Raw genomic sequence first — 16,128 nt, 5'->3', positions numbered from 1 at the left:
TATATTTAATTTAATAAAAATAGTATATGTAGAATTTTGAAATGTTCTTTTATTTTATATTATTTGTACTTTTTAGTAACAGTTCAGTATTATATTTACTCACTCTTATGTTAGTGTTTTTGTGACCTACTATTCTTTTAACACCCTGTGTTTTAAAGTAATTTAAATCCTGCTGTTAGACAGATGTTGATTCCACCCTTCTGCAAATGGTTTCTGTAGTGTTAGCACTGATGCAGATAACAAGAATGCCCATTCCTACCAATTCTTGAAAACTAATCAATTTGCTCTTTAGTATAGTTTTTATTATTATCTTTTTTGAGACAAAATTTTTACTGAAAGAAAAGGTGCAATATTGCTTGTTTATCTATTAAGTGGAAATAATTAGCAAAATATTAATTTTGAAAATGTTCAGAAGTAGAAATAATGAAAAATCTTGGCATGTTTAACCTATTTTTAAGAGGTAAGCATTCTTTAATATATCTGAAAGAAGACTCAGTAAAATATTGTTGCTTTATTTCTCAGCTTGCAGTTCTCTAAAATCATATTATATTATTTGAGAACTGCTGAATACTCAGGCAAAATAAAGGAGGACAAAATAATTTCTAATGTTAGTCCAGTTTTCCTATCTGTGTTGTTTTTTATTTAAAGAAAATAAAAGTGAAACAAATGTATTACCTAAAAATTTGTAAATTAGCAATTGATACTTAAATCACTTCTTTTGTTCAGCAGTTTTTCCCATGTTGTAACTCTTTTCCTCATACAAATTGAAAGTAGCCCTGCTGCAATGCTGAATTTTTGCTGAATTTCTTGTATAGAATAAAAACGTATTGTTTCATGTGTCTGTGCAATCATGTCAAGTTCAAAGCAAAATTGTTATCAGTGGTGACTTTAATTATATTAACATTTTGTTACTACAGATTTCCTTTCATTCTGTTGATACAAGCCTGCAGTCAGTGAATTCTTATTTTCAGATAAAATCTAATAGAGATCAACATCCGCTCTACCAATCTCATGCTTCAGGAAATTTATTGAATTGTAAACTCAACTCATATTCATTGTAAGCTTAATTCATATTCTTTGGAGATATTTAGCTGGAATGTATTATAATGTTTTTAAGTATGGTTTCTATAAGGTAAAATTGCAAGGCATGGCTGAAATGAAGAAGGAAATATTGTCTCACGTGAGCTTTACCTAGTGGATTCCTTAGATATGTGAGTGTTAGATGTACTTCGGAACAAATTTTTAAAGCCATATTGGTCAAATGCAATAAACACCTTTTCTATTTATCAAAGTAGGCTGTTTAAATTAATTAACTTGTGAATTGTGCACTGGTTGCTTACATTCTTCATTTTTTTGAGGGGTGAGAAACTAAGAAAAGGGGAACTGATAAATCACAAGTTTAATTTAGTTTAAAACTAGACAGCATAGAGTAACTGTAAAGAGAGATCTTGGTAAAAACTGGAACTACTCTGAAGTCAAAAAATACATATTTTTTCAACAAGGGAGCCATAGCTGCTTCGTAGAATGTGCAAAATGAATTGTCCTGCACAGTATGACTCAGCAGAGGCAGAAGTTATGAGGAGAATGAAGTTAAATCATTACCAGATAGCCTCTTAAAACCACTGCCAAAAAAATTGGAGATTTTTCAGTCTGGCAAAGGAAGTCTGTGGAGATCATTTCCTAAAAGAGAGAGTAGAACGTTCCCTGTGAAAGGCAGGCAGACTCTAAAGCTGCACAGCAAGTTTTCTGGGCTCATTGTGCTCATGGGGCTTTGGGTGCAAGGTCCAGAGAGTGCCCAGCTCAGCTCCTGGCAGCCTGGGAACTGTGTGACAAGTGCATTATCTGCTCCCCGTCACTGTTGTTTTAAAACAAGTGTCCTGACTGTTGAATTCAACACATAGAAATACAAAATTCCAAATAGTAGAAGAACTATTCTTAAACGATCGCTCAGGGGCCCACAAATGCACTTTCGCTGACAGAAGCCATACAGTAAAGGAGAAATGAAGCTGTGTTCAGGGTATTTGATGAGGTCTCTAACAAGGAGCTCTGTATCTTGAATGGCTTTTGTGAAAAAGTTCTGGTGGCAAATGTCAATTTTTTACCTTCTCTGAATTATTCTTTCATGTATTGAAGGGATCACATTTTGAGTTAAGCAGAATTACAATATATGCAGGAGAGATATTTTCAGTTTTAATTTTCCATTCAACTTTATTCCTTGATAATTTATAGGAAAGAGAGAACAAAATTTGGAAGTATTTTCTAGTAAATGATAATTAGGTCTTACAAGTAGATGGCCAGTATTCATTTCCAAGTAGCTGATGGCTCAGGCCCACTGAGAGCATTATTTAATTGACCCAAATTGTCATTTTTTAATTGACCCAAAGCTTCTGATAAATCATACTCTTCAAGTAACTGCAGGTTGCTTCAGGTGGTCAAATACAACTTTAGAATTATATCTTCATGAAGGTTTTCTCCAGTTCAAATGTATATTTTGTTAGTCTGAGGAAAAGATTATTAGCAGGAGGGTCTGATATCTAGTTTTGACAGTGATATAAATACTTTACATATTACAATGTTTTTTAATGGCTCTGACTTCTGAAATGTGATGGAGACTTAATTTTTAAAATATCCTTTTCTACAATACATTTGGGTCAATTTTCTAAAAACCTAAATCAAAGCAGAAGAGTTTTTCTCTTTAAGGCAGAATCCAAGTGAATGTCAAAGAGTTTCAAGATATTTAGTTCCATTATGGAAATCACAGCCATCAAAGTTGAATAGCTGTCTTATATTCTTCTATGCTATATTTTAAGTACTTGAGTTCTATTGTGATGTGGGGGAGTTGAATAATTTAACTTCATGAGCAGGAGTACAGATTACAGTCAAGCTATTTGCTTTTCCATAATATTGGTAATATCTGTAGTGCACTGCAAATAAAGTTTCCATCAGTGTAGGGTTATGGGTTGTGTATTAAAAGACCAAATGTCATGTATTGATAAATTACAATAAAAATAAATACACAGTAATAAGTAGGAAAAAATAAGTTTCATATTCTGTATCTGAAAAAAAACCCCATTTATAGAATGTGCCTGACAAAGACATTTTTGCCGTTTTTAAACCATAATAGAGATTTTATTTTATGGTTGTTTCAAACAAGTAGCAATCACAATGGCCTGGAGGATTTTTCAGAAAAGGTGGTAATCCTTCTGACAAGAGATATATAGTGCTTAGTTCAGCTGGCAGCTGGAGGGTGCATATCACACCCTTAAAGTTCACTTAGCTTTTAAGGTTTCAGGGAAGTCCTGGGAAGACAGGAGTAGTCATTTTCCATAGTGTATCCAGCTGGAGGTACTTGATGGAAGGGTTTTATTAAGGCATCCTTAAGGTAATTAATGGTGAGAAATGGCTTAGACAGACGAAGGTGAGTGAGAATTAGCTAGTGATCTAAAAATAGCAGCAGATTTTTAATAGTAGGGACAGGCCATAAGTTTTCATCAGTACTAGTTGCCTCTTACTGTGATTTCATAACTCTGATTTGAAATGTATAGCATTCATTGTACAACTCTGTATATAGCAGGTATTTTTAAAATTTAAAAATTGTTGAATATTAAAGGGAGGCAAATTGTGCTGATGTTCAGTAGAGAATGGCAGACTTTAGTGCTAAGGGTCTGGGGACTGTGGGGCAGGATGAGCCCTCTCCTGCAGAAGGTTTCTGGCTGATCAGGTGTACAGTACAGTTAATTTAGTTCTGATGGACAGTACTACAGCTTCTGGTTAGTTCAGTAACTTCAGTAGTGAAGTAAGCTGACTTCAACAGGAATGAAATTAATTAGAAAGAGGGCCTGATGATGTCAGTCAACTTAGGCCAGGAATTCAATTAGCTACTTTTTTTCTATTAGGCTGCTTTCTCTGAAGAAAAGCACTATATTTGCAGGTAAGTCCTTTTTCTTGCATGTGCCCTAGTAGTTGCCACACACAGGCCAGCCATGCAAAGCTTTTTCCTTCATTAAAGGTTAGAGTAGATTGAGGACCCAGCTGCTCTTCACATTACTGTCAGCTATAGATGGTTTCCTATTTTTATATCTTAAATGGAGGAAGGAAAATTACTGTTTGTAGTAAATGTAGCACATGAGGTTAGAGAATGTTTGTATAAATGCATAAAAATAAAATGCTAAATCGGCACATTCTCCTCTCATTAACATAGAAAAAACAGATGTACTTTTTGGTAAGTCTTGTGGCAGTTCATCTGATGATGTGTTTCCTTAATAGAAACACATTTTCCTCAGCAGCAAGTCTACAACAATATTTTCACTTGTACAGAAATCCATATCTTTTATCCCTCTCAGCCTCCCCACCATGACATTATAGCTGTAATGTCATCAGAAGAGGATTGTATCCATATGAGGTTGCTGTGACATGGAGTGATATATTTATTTATTTTATGTATATAAACATGTGTGCATGTTTTTTGTCGGTTTATATAATCTTCTATTTGTAGCTAAACCAATTCTTACTGCTGTGTTGTTTGTATTGCTGTAGATACAAGTGTGTAGAAGTTTAATGCTGGAGCATGTGTACACTCAGGCTGCTCCAAGGCACACATGAGATTTGTCAAACTAGAATCTGTATGACTTTGTGTGTTGCACTGTTCATCATGAAGTTGATCCTACAAACCGTATGTTCTAGAGAGTTTGAATGCTTTGGAGGATCAAATTGATGTAAACAATGTAGCTCGAAAGACACATGAAGGTTATATAGACTGAGTATAGACAGTGTGAGTATTGGCAGTATAGTATGTGTACATTTCATGTGTACATGTATTTGTCTTGATTTTGCAATGAGATTCACATGGATTAATGCCTGTATCTGATGAATGCAGATTTTTCCTATATGAGGGACACAACTGGGGAGAGGAAGTTATGCACACTTTTGCTATAGCCATGACAGAAATTTTCAGGAATTGGGTAATTTTCTATTGGAACAACTTATTTTGGGATGTGGCATAATTTTTCATCATTTCAAGTACTTAAGTGAAAAATATTTATCTTCCTTAAAGCACTTCTGCATCTAATTGCTGTTGTCCTAATGAAGCTTCTATGTCTTTGCAAACTGCATTTGGGTAGTTGTGTTGTTCTAATTGTCCCTTCCTGTTGGCTATTCTGGTTTTCAGCCTTCTGAAACTCTGTTCATGTTACATTAGAATGATTCAAGTTGAGTCCCCAGTAGCAGAGTCTGTAGAGATTTTGCAAAACATACAGAGATTATAATTTCTGCTGGTACTAACACACCTCTGTAACAACACAGATGGGATGTCTTAGCTCCACTGTAAGCAAATAGGCATTTGCATGATGCTTACAGAACTTGTCATGCTTCACGCAAAGAGTTTCATTTTTGCAAGATTTAATTAGTTTCCTCATTTTTACATGCCATTGCAAAGCTAAAGTACTTTACTATTTACAAGGCAATACTGTGTCCAAATCTATCAAGCACAGTTTAATAATTCTGTATGGTACCTAAAACAGAACAGGATGCCAGTTTGCCAGACACCCCACAGGCCATGCACACTCTGCACTGACAGTTGCTGGTTTTCCCTGTTGAGCAGAGACTACATTTCCTTCCTGGCTGTGAAAATAATATTTTCTCTCCTATCAGATAGACAGAGGCAGCACTTTGAAACTCTTTCCCTTCACAGCAAAATATGTGGTTTGTTTTCTGAGTTCAGGACTTCTGAGTTCATCTGATTTAGAAAAGTGCTGCCATTGAATCTTTGTCTGTTTTCTGCCCTTGGCACAAATTATAGTTTTGTGGGAACTGAAATGTGTGTTTTTGAGCAATAACAGCTGCTAAAAGAGTAAACTAACTGAATGATCCTTCTAGCCCTAATTTTCATGGTGATTAAAAAACTCCATTGAAGAGAAGTATATGGTCAAGTTATATTGCTGTAAAATGATTTAAAGGATTATAAAATTTTGGTACTAGTAAAGCAGTCATGACTACAAAGTAGCCTAAGTATTTGTCTTCTATATTTTATAAAGTCACATCAGCGTTTTTCCTTCAAAGCTGTTTTTTATTCAAACTGCGCACTGTAAGCAGATTTATAGCATGACATCCTTTCTTTAATTTGGTACAGAAAATGTGGGAGCATATTCACAAAAAATGCAATGAACGGATTTTTTTTTCCATCAGCTGGTCATTTTATCTTTTAACTAGCATTAACTGTATATTTGTGCTACATAAAATATTGACAGGATTCTCTTTCTGCTTTCTTGCCATGATTATTTAGGAAAAGAAGCCCTTCAATATCAAGAGAACAGAGCAGAAGATACGACCAAAGGGACGAGAGAGACGAATACTCACAGTATGCTACATCAGACAGTGCGATGCCCAGGTCACCATCAGATTATTCAGATAGGCGGTCACAGCGTGGGCCCCAGTTGTACGAAGAGCCTGAACTGGGTGATTATAGAGATTCCAACAGGAGGAGCCGCAGGCGTTCCAAGGAGTATCCGGTAGAAGAAGAAGATGCGCAAAGCAGGGAAGAATATGAGAGGCAAAGGAGGGAAGAGGAATACCAGGCACGATACCGGAGTGATCCTAATTTGGCTCGTTATCCAGTCAAGCCACAGCCATATGAGGAACAAATGCGTATCCACGCTGAAGTGTCCCGCGCACGTCACGAACGCAGGCATAGCGATGTCTCGCTGGCAAATACAGAGCTGGAAGATTCTCGGATGTCCATGCTCAGGATGGAACGGCCATCAAGACAAAGATCAGTGTCTGAGCGCAGGGCCGCCATGGAAAACCAACGTTCATACTCTATGGAAAGAACTCGAGAGGCTCAGGGACCAAGTCCCAATCGTCAGAGGACCACAAATCATAGCCCTCCTACACCTAGGAGGAGTCCAATTCCTCTGGAAAGACCAGACATGAGGCGCTCTGATTCTTTAAGGAAACAGCACCATTTGGATCCCAGTTCTGCTGTTCGGAAAACAAAGCGTGAAAAGATGGAGACCATGTTACGGAATGATTCGCTCAGCTCGGACCAGTCTGAATCCGTCAGACCTCCTCCACCAAAGCCCCATAAAACGAAAAAAGGAGGTAAAATGCGCCAGGTTTCATTAAGTAGCTCAGAAGAAGAATTGGCATCCACTCCAGAATATACAAGCTGTGATGATGTAGAGATTGAAAGTGAAAGTGTTAGTGAAAAAGGTAAGATTTCTAATTTTTTTATTGGTTCACTATATAGATTTTATTTGGTTTCTACTGCTTTGGACATTTAGCTATTTAAAATGGTTGCAACCACACATCTACAGCCCTTCACAGATGACTCAACTTTGTTGTGATGGGAATCGGGATTTTTTTCTGATTTTGTGTTTCATTTACATAAATGTGATGATTTATGTGGAAAAGATCATCACAGCTCCTATAAGTGTTTGGATTAGTTAAAGGAAAAAACATGCCTACTGAAAAACCTATCAATGAAATCTGCAAAATATCTAAAGCTGGGCTGTCATATAAGGCCACGGTTTCATGTTATTTAATACCAGATTTGCGTGCTCCTCGATCACAATGAGTGCATATTTGATCTGGATCAAGTGTGGGCGCATGACCGCATTTTTGTTGAATTAACTGGAGCACATGATACAGCCCTTATGCCACTTTCATGCTGTCTGCTGCAGGTTAAAGAATGTCTGATCTGCAAAAAGATCTGTGTGTGTAAGGTTAACACACTGAAGTTTTGAGACAAATTTAAAATGACTGATGCTGTTTACACCAATAGAGGTTTCTTTTCCTTGTGGTGCTATGATAAATTTTGATTTTAGTGCTTTTTAGAAGTACTTTTGGAATTACTTTCAGAAAGAAGACTAAGATTGATTGAAATTACTTCCCAGCCTATAAAAGGATAATTTCTAATTAAATATGAAAGTATTGGGGACCATGAATTTAAACTCAATGAAATTAATATTATGAGTTCACTTACCTTCATGTATGTTAAGCTTTTTTTGAGTTAATATTCTTATGCCAGTGAACCTTTGTTACTTCCTCTAAATGTTTATCTGCTGTTGTGGATTGTGAATAGAAAATTTACTACTATTTATTTTATTATTATTAATATTGCTATCAAGTTGGTTCTGAAGCAAGTAATTAACTTGAGTAAGTGTAATAACTCTGAATTTTCATATGTCAATATCCACAACCATGGTCTGATAAGTAAGAAGCAAGATTGTGTAGAATGGAAGGAATTTTCACCATGTCAAAGTAGACAGTTGCATGTACTTATGTGAAACAACTGTGCTGAAATCTTGACCCGCTTAGTGTTCCTGATTAGTAGAAAAAACTTATACCAACTTTATGGTGTTCATGATTTTGGTCTTAGAAGCAACCTTGAGAAAGATAGGACCAATCAATACCGGGGAAGTAGTAACAAAATGTTTATTTAATGCAATTCAGTGCAGGAAATGTATTATACAAGGTAATATAGACAATATATTTTTTGTACACATAACAAAGCATATACATTGAGGATTATAAAAGCACAGAATCATTTAGGTTGGAAAAGATCTACAAGATTATTGATTTCCACTAATTTAGCACTTCCATGGCTTCTAACACATCAATAACCCTTGTGTCTGCTGCTGCACGGCTCTCTATCCCCTACCTCCATGGAGACAGCAGAATGAAGGACCTCATTGGCACAACGTCTCTCAGACACTGGAAGGGTGCTGCCTAATTTATCTGGAACAAGTCTGGTTTCATGCCTTTCCCCTTCAGACCTAGTTTAAAGCTCTGTCCATGAACCCTGCTAATGCCTGAGAAAAATCCTTTTCCTCTTTTGAGACAGGCGATCCCCATTTGTCATCAGCAGGCGTGGTGTCATGTAAACTGTAAACATGATCAAAACCCCACAAAATTCTACTGGCTCAGAGTCAAATATTGGTCTGCTGGATCTCCCTCTCTTCCCTCCTCATTTCCTGCAACTGGGAGAACAGAGTAGAAGCCCACTTGTACTCCTGGTTCCTTTACCTGTCATCCTAAAGCACTGATGTCTCTCTTTGATTGCCCTTGGATTTCTTATTGCCACTTTTCTGCCCACCTGAAAAATCCATAACTGCTGAAGGCCTTGCCTGGATAGGAACCTTTCCCTTCATGTCTGGGTCTCAGGGATCCACTGGACTTTGACAAGAAGTGGGCCTGGTCTACATATTGGACCTTCTGCTCCTTTCAGATGAGAGTTTAGAACATCCTCTACAATTCTAACAATTCTAGGTTCTCTGTAATAAATTCTAGGTTCTTTGTCATCTTACGAAACTTACAGCTTTCACTTAAATAATTTTTCATTTTAGGTGTCAAAGAAAACATTTTTACTGATAACAATAGTAAATAATAATGACAGTGTCGTGTCTGTCCTGATTTCTGAGGGAATGAATGAAGCTAGATATTTGTTATACAAATTAATTTAAAAAACTTGCAAAGATTTTGCAGGGAAAAAAAATTCTTTACTATGCTTTGTTCATCTTGATTAAATTAGTGTAAGCACTTTTTAATGACATACAGAGTATAACTGTGTCAAAGTGGCCTAGTGGTGGCCTGCAGCTGGAACCAATGTGGAGAAGACCTTGGTTTTTCATAAAGGAGAAGGGCAACTGCTTGAACTGGGGAAGGATGTGACTGCTTTGACTGTGTCTGCTCCCAGCCTGTGCTGGGGATCCTGGGCTGGGGGAAGAGACCATGCATAGCACAGGAAGTCATTCCAGGAGTAACTCCTGTACTGGAACCAGAGCCAGCTGTGCCAGGCTCAGCAGCCCATGTCACACAACCAAATAATATCTTCAGACCCTCCTACTTCTCCCCTGCTCTTTAACCACTGGACTGGCATTTTTTGCAAAGAGGGACTGGGTCTCCTGTGCAAGAAACGTGGACCTGGCAGCACTGACATGAAGGGCTGGCATGGTGTTTGGTGGGATGAGATGTGCTAAGACCATGGTCAGGAGCTGACACTGACTGCTGAGTTCATTCTTTAGAAGCTCAGGAAACAACACATGAGAACAGTGTTAAATGGACATAGCTGAGATTACAAATGAGTTTACCTGAAACTTAGGTTGTGCCAGAATTAGACATATTTTTCAGAGAGAATTTGTGCAGATCTTCATAGACATTGAAACTATCTTTAGTGACACAAACGAGCACCAATTTAATAGATGGCCTCTGCCTTTTTCTGTGAATAGGATGAACAATTCTTTCCTATTGTGTTATTCAAATTTTTCTGAAACGAATAATATTTTCTCTGCATTATGTAAGAGACCCTTCTTCACTCTTGCTGTGAATACCAGGCTTCTGTAACTGCAAAGATATCTCAATTTACAACACTTATTGCCAGTCCTGAGATCAGTGTAGCAGACAGTTCAAAGCTGTATCTCCATGACAGGACCTCCTGGCTGTCTTAGGAAATACACTTTGGAGGAAAAAAAAGAAGTTGCCTATACGTTTTGGACAAAAATATCAGGTATATTGCTATTTTCTGTAATAATGAAAGATCAAAATTGCTTAAAATGTTAGAGAAAAACAATTATTGAAATGTCAATGTTTTTATGAAATTGTGAATTTTAAATGGCTGTAAAATGCCTCCTCCATCACTAAACCCAGGTATTATAATGATATTATAAATGTTCTAGACTGTTCAAATCACCAATTCTTTCCCAAAACCATCTCAGTTTACATGGTGTAGTTTGAAGGCTCTGAGAAATGTGAGTTATAAAAAGAGAACAGTTGTGATGGTATTGTAGCAGAGTCAACTATGTCACCTACAGAGGTCCAAATAAAGCTGAATTTTGTGGTGTGCAAGTCAGGCCAACCTTTCTACATTGATTGTCCAATTTAACTGTCTTCTATTGTGAGGGACAATTAGAGTAGTTTTTTACCTTCATGTTCAGTTAGATGTTTTCCAGTGCAATTCTAAGGAGGAGGCCTTGAGGGGAGGTTTGAAAGGGCCTCCATAATTTGTTAGTTAGCATGAAGCAGATGTGAAGCAGAGTGGCTAATTCTGTGTGTCCACAGGCTTTACAGATAAATTTAGAAAATCAAACAGTACCACTGCCCATGTGTTCCTTGTGGCAATACTGTCACACCTGCAGTCTGCCAAAGCACCAATCTGAAGAGACTCAGGAAAGCTTGTGATCTCTGGGGTTGTTTTACCCCCACTCAGAGGAAAGGCACGAGAGAGGCAACCTGCGCTGAAGCTGGGGTTCTGTCTGCACCTTCCCCAAACACTTGAGGGTCTTAAAAACAAGTCTCTACAAATCTCTCAAACTCTAGGGATTCAGCAAGAGACAATCTCCACATGGGAGAAGAGAATTCATTCAAGGAAATCTAGGTGTGTGATAGTTCTAAATATTGCCCTAATTTGTTCTAAATAGAAAGTAGGACATAGTAGACTCTCCAATGATGGTAAACAGTTCAGGCATACATGCAAACCATGCTCCCAGCACTTTTCAGAGCACCCTGTGAAAGGTATCTGTTTGCACAAATGGTGGCTGACATCTAATGTGGGTGGAATCTGTGGTGGGAAAGTGAAATGTGTTTGCGTTTTGTCAGTTCTTAAATTTAGTGTTTGCTTTCGCTCTTATTTTATTAAATTAAAACATCATAGCTAGTTATTTTTTATTGTCAAAGAAACTCACATGCATAGAAAGATAGAAATCTTTACGTTGGAAAAGATCTTTGGGGTAAAGTCCTACTGTTAACCTAAGAATGACAATGTCACCACTAAACCAGTGTCACATCCATGCCTTTTAAATACTTCCAGGGCTACCCAGGGGACTAGTGAATCAGCTAGTCCCCTGGGCAGCCTGTTCCTGTTCTAGTGTTTGATAACCCTTTCAGTGAAGAATTTTTTTGCTTATATCCAGTCTAAATTTCCCCTGCCACATCATGAGGCCATTTCTCTCCTTTCTGTTGCTTGTTACTTTGGAGAAGAGTCCCACGCCGACGTGGCTACAACTCCTCTCAGGTAGTTGTAGAGGGTGATAAGGTACTCCCTGAGCCTCCTTTTCTCCAGGTTAAACACCCCCATTTCTCTCAGCCACTCCTCACAGGACTTGTGCTCCAGACCCTTCACCAGCTTTGTTACCCTTCTCTGGACTCGCTCCAACCCTTCCATGTCTGTCTTGTAGTGAGGGGCCCCAATCCAAACCCAGTGTTTAAAGTGCAGCCTCACCAGTACTGAGTACCAGAGGCTGATCACTGCCCTGGTCCTGCTGGCCACCCTTTTGCTGATACCAGCCAGGATGTGACGGGCCTTCTTAGTCATCCAGGCATGCTGCCAGCTCATATTCAGCCAGCTGTTCACCAACCCCCTAACAAAACATGTGGATAGACTCGAGCAATCTTAAAACATTAAACATCCGTGTGTTGTTGATTGAAAGCTGCAGAGTGCAGGCTGTCTGAGCAGAAATGTGTGCTTGCAGGACCAGGTGAAAATACACTTTGTCACTAAGCACATTAAAACATAAATACATAACCTTGCACTGGCTATGTTGTGGTCATTTACAAAGTTGTGAAGAACTGCCCTTTTTTGTGATAGAAGTTAAAACATCCCCGTGTCTGGAATAGCCTCCAGGGCCTACTTGTTTATTGCAGATTTGAAACCAATCTGGTAGACATCCAGTTTAGTTTTTGATGGAGAATTAGGTCTATTTGAAAACAATATGCTTGTCACAAGTTAGAAAAACTGTGGTAGCTCATGGTGTGAGAAGCAGAAAGCACATTTCCTGAGTGGTACTGCAAGAATAGTGCGTGTCTTAGATGAGCAGAAATGCCAAGGAAGTGGGATTCCATCAGAGAGCTCTCACTTTTAAATTCAGAGAGATAAGGGACCTGATTTCAATCTCGCTTGTGCCAGTTTCATACATTTTCAACAACTTTGGCTTCAAAGTTACACTGAGCTAAATTAGATCAGAACGAGGTCATTGTTTCTAAAATTTGTTTCATTCAGGTTAGAGAGTTCCTGAAAGTCTAACTTCTCTGGAACAAATTATACTAGAAGGCAAAATTTCAGGATTGAGCTGCAGCAGTTGAACAAAAAGACTTTGAATTTTCACACAGTTTCAGTATAGAAATATCTTGCAATTCAAAGTACAGATTTTAAATGATCAAAGAAAAATGGTTATTTAAAATGATGAAATGTTTGGCATGTTTTATTAAAACAGATTTCAGAGAGTCACAAAATTTCCTTTTATTATTTCACTTAATATTGCAGTAGTTTAGGAGATGGTGTTTTGTTTTTGTGATTAAATAACTTTTATTTTTATAGACACCTCTACCTCTTATGTAAGATAAATATAACTTAAATATATAAAGAGTTTTGACTGGAAATTCAGAATGCTATTATTCCATTTTTTAATCTTACTCCTATGAACTACCTCTATTTTAAGTGCAAATATAAGAAATATTGAGAGATAAGAAATATTACACTTTTCTCTGTCTATTTTTAAGTAATAAAAAGTCACTGCTTAGAAAGTACTTCTTATAACATTGACTAAGAAGTACCTAATGCCTTTAAATCTTAGTATTGCCTATGATATTTTTTATAGAAAAATATCTTTCACAGATGTATAGATGAGAATAGAACTAGAATGTTTAAAGCTACAGAAATTTCTAATTGTAGAGAGTTTTTAAATAAAGTATTGCTAAACCTTCTCCTACTTACACACTTCCATGGTACTTAGAATATATGAAAAGGGTGTGATCTTTTGCGCCATTTAGAGGACTCTACTGTAACATATTTTAAATTTGCAGTAATTTAAAATATTGGTGTAAGACAATAACATCCCTCACTGAAAAAAGCCCTGCCTTTTCCCTATTCTTGGCTGCATATTCACATCCTTATCATCACTCCTGCTGGCAGAAGCATTCTGGCAGGTGCACACTGCATCAAGCCAGGAAACCTTTGGGGGTAACTCTAACTAGGTGAAAAGATGGTAAATATTACCATTAGAAGCTTCCTTATAAAATGGTGGTTGTCCTCTAAGATTGTAGAATACATGCTGAAAAGATGGTGTGTAACTTATGCATTCTCAGAATCTGAGGATAGAGAGGGATTTCCTGAAGTCAGGAAGAAGAAATATTTTCATGTAGTAATCAGAACATACAGAATATTTTATCATAGTTAAATGAACTTGAATAATTTCCTAGCACGTAAATTCAAACAAAAATGTCTAATATTCAATTTTATTGATTAAAACCTTGCCTAAATTGCAATCTGAACCTTCTGTATACAAATGTACAGGAATAATTAAAACTTATTAAAAAATAATTCCTTAATCATGTTTCCTTTTACTTTGTGACTTTGCTGGAACTATGGTGTAGGTGAAATATTGTCTGGGCAAAAGTTTAATAATCTTCTGAGATAGTGTAACACAAGAACTATGAATTATTACTAAAGTATTTTTGGTATTTGTTGTAGTTATCTGTGGTTTAAGGTGAGATTAAGTTTTTTATTAACAAAACAAAATGGTTTTTAATATTTTTAACTTATGGATCATTGTAACCTAGCTGTAGTTTACCTTTTAACACTAACTGCAAGATGTAGTTTCCCCTGGAATTTATGAAAATATGCTATTCTTAAGGTAAAGATTGTTGTTTTTCAGTTGAAACTGTAGACCACTGAATCATATGAGTGACCAATATTAAAAGTATCATAAACAATTTTTGCTTTCTCTGTAACCCTTTTTTATCTTTTTGAAATTTAAATAGAAAACAAAAGAAACTTGAATTATCATTCCAAGGTTCTTTTTTCACTATCCTTTATCATTGTGGCAGGTGGAATATATGCTGAATAAAATCAATAAATATCCATAAACTTTTTAATAGTGATGAAAGAAATTTTTATACAAACATGGCTGGAAAGGGAGTCATCCTATGAAATGCAAGGCTTCCAATGTAGGGAATTCTTATCTTATTCAACCCGCCCCACTTATTTCAAACTGCAATTACACTTTAGCTAAATTAGAAAGTTTAACTTGATAATCAAATCTTGCATCAGGACTAAGTGCTAATAATTAATACAGATTTGGCACATATAAGACAAAATGAAGACCTACTGGATTCTATGTGAAACATTTCAGTTCTTTACAATGCCATGCTAGAACAAAAAAACATCATGGAGTTTTTCTTTTGAAGTTTTCTGAATATTTATGTAGATACTGGATTTTTTAGTCTTTTTTACAGAGTCCCAACAAACAGAAATAATGACAACACAAAAAGAAAAAAAACCCCACATGTACTGTCTCCAGAATACATGGTGTATTTTTCAAATTATAATTTTCTTCATACTTTGATGAAATCATTGTTCTTCTAATGAAACAAAACAAATCTATCTGTCACAGATTATACTCTGTGTCATTTTAGATTATGTTAGTGCTTTCCTATGGCATATTTAAATTGATTTTGCAGGTAATTTTGTTACTTCTTCTGTTAACTGTCATAAACTAAATGGGTCACTGTCAAATAAATTTAATTAATAAAAAAATGATTATTTAGTTGGTTGTATTTTATCATTTGTGTGGTTTGGGTTGGTTTTTTCTTCATTTTATGTAAAAACATGTCTTTCTTGTTCTGTTTTTATTTTGATGTATATTTCATTAGGGATAGGATAATCAGTATGGAAGAAATAGAGAAACCAAAGTGAAGGGGAAATGAGCAGAACTGGCATATGTCATTCAAGTGAGAACTGTTCCTGAGATGCTCTATCCTTTGTCCCTGTTGTCCCAAGCTCCCCAAAATGAACCATTCAGGACCTGGAGTTGTTCACAGAAACTGCTTGAGATTAAACTAAATATTGTCAAGGGTGAGACCTGGAAGCATATGCTTGTCAGAGGAAAGCATGTTCTTTCCATCTTCTCGCAGTTCTCACTCCATCCAAGTCTCATCCATTGCAGTTCACAATCTGGGCACCAGGAAGAAATATTTTTTATATACATAATGTGGGCAAAGTGGCGTCAATTTCTGTGTCCTCCTCTGCCTGGCTGTAGTTTCAGCTGTTCAGGAGCTCTGTGCAACAGTGAAGCTGCTCCTGGGGGAAGGGCCTGGCACAAGGGTGATGGGTGAGACAGACACTTGGGGCAGTCCCACAGA

General features: G+C 36.7%; 1 protein-coding gene across 47 annotated transcripts in view; it reads left to right on the top strand.

The window, feature by feature from the left end:
* Nucleotides 1-16,128, top strand: part of RIMS2 (regulating synaptic membrane exocytosis 2) — a 446,430-nt gene that overhangs the window by 184,501 nt on the left and 245,801 nt on the right. For all 47 annotated transcript variants that reach the window (XM_064706380.1, XM_064706347.1, XM_064706344.1 and 44 more), the window contains one exon: nucleotides 6,281-7,206. In XM_064706380.1, coding sequence (XP_064562450.1) covers nucleotides 6,281-7,206 — 926 coding nt within the window. The remainder of the gene's footprint in view (nucleotides 1-6,280; nucleotides 7,207-16,128) is intronic.

Source organism: Zonotrichia leucophrys, chromosome 2, assembly GCF_028769735.1.
Source record: "Zonotrichia leucophrys gambelii isolate GWCS_2022_RI chromosome 2, RI_Zleu_2.0, whole genome shotgun sequence".
NCBI lineage: Eukaryota > Metazoa > Chordata > Aves > Passeriformes > Passerellidae > Zonotrichia > Zonotrichia leucophrys.
Note: the sequence above shows the minus strand (reverse complement) of the source record. Positions and strands in the feature narration are given on the sequence as shown.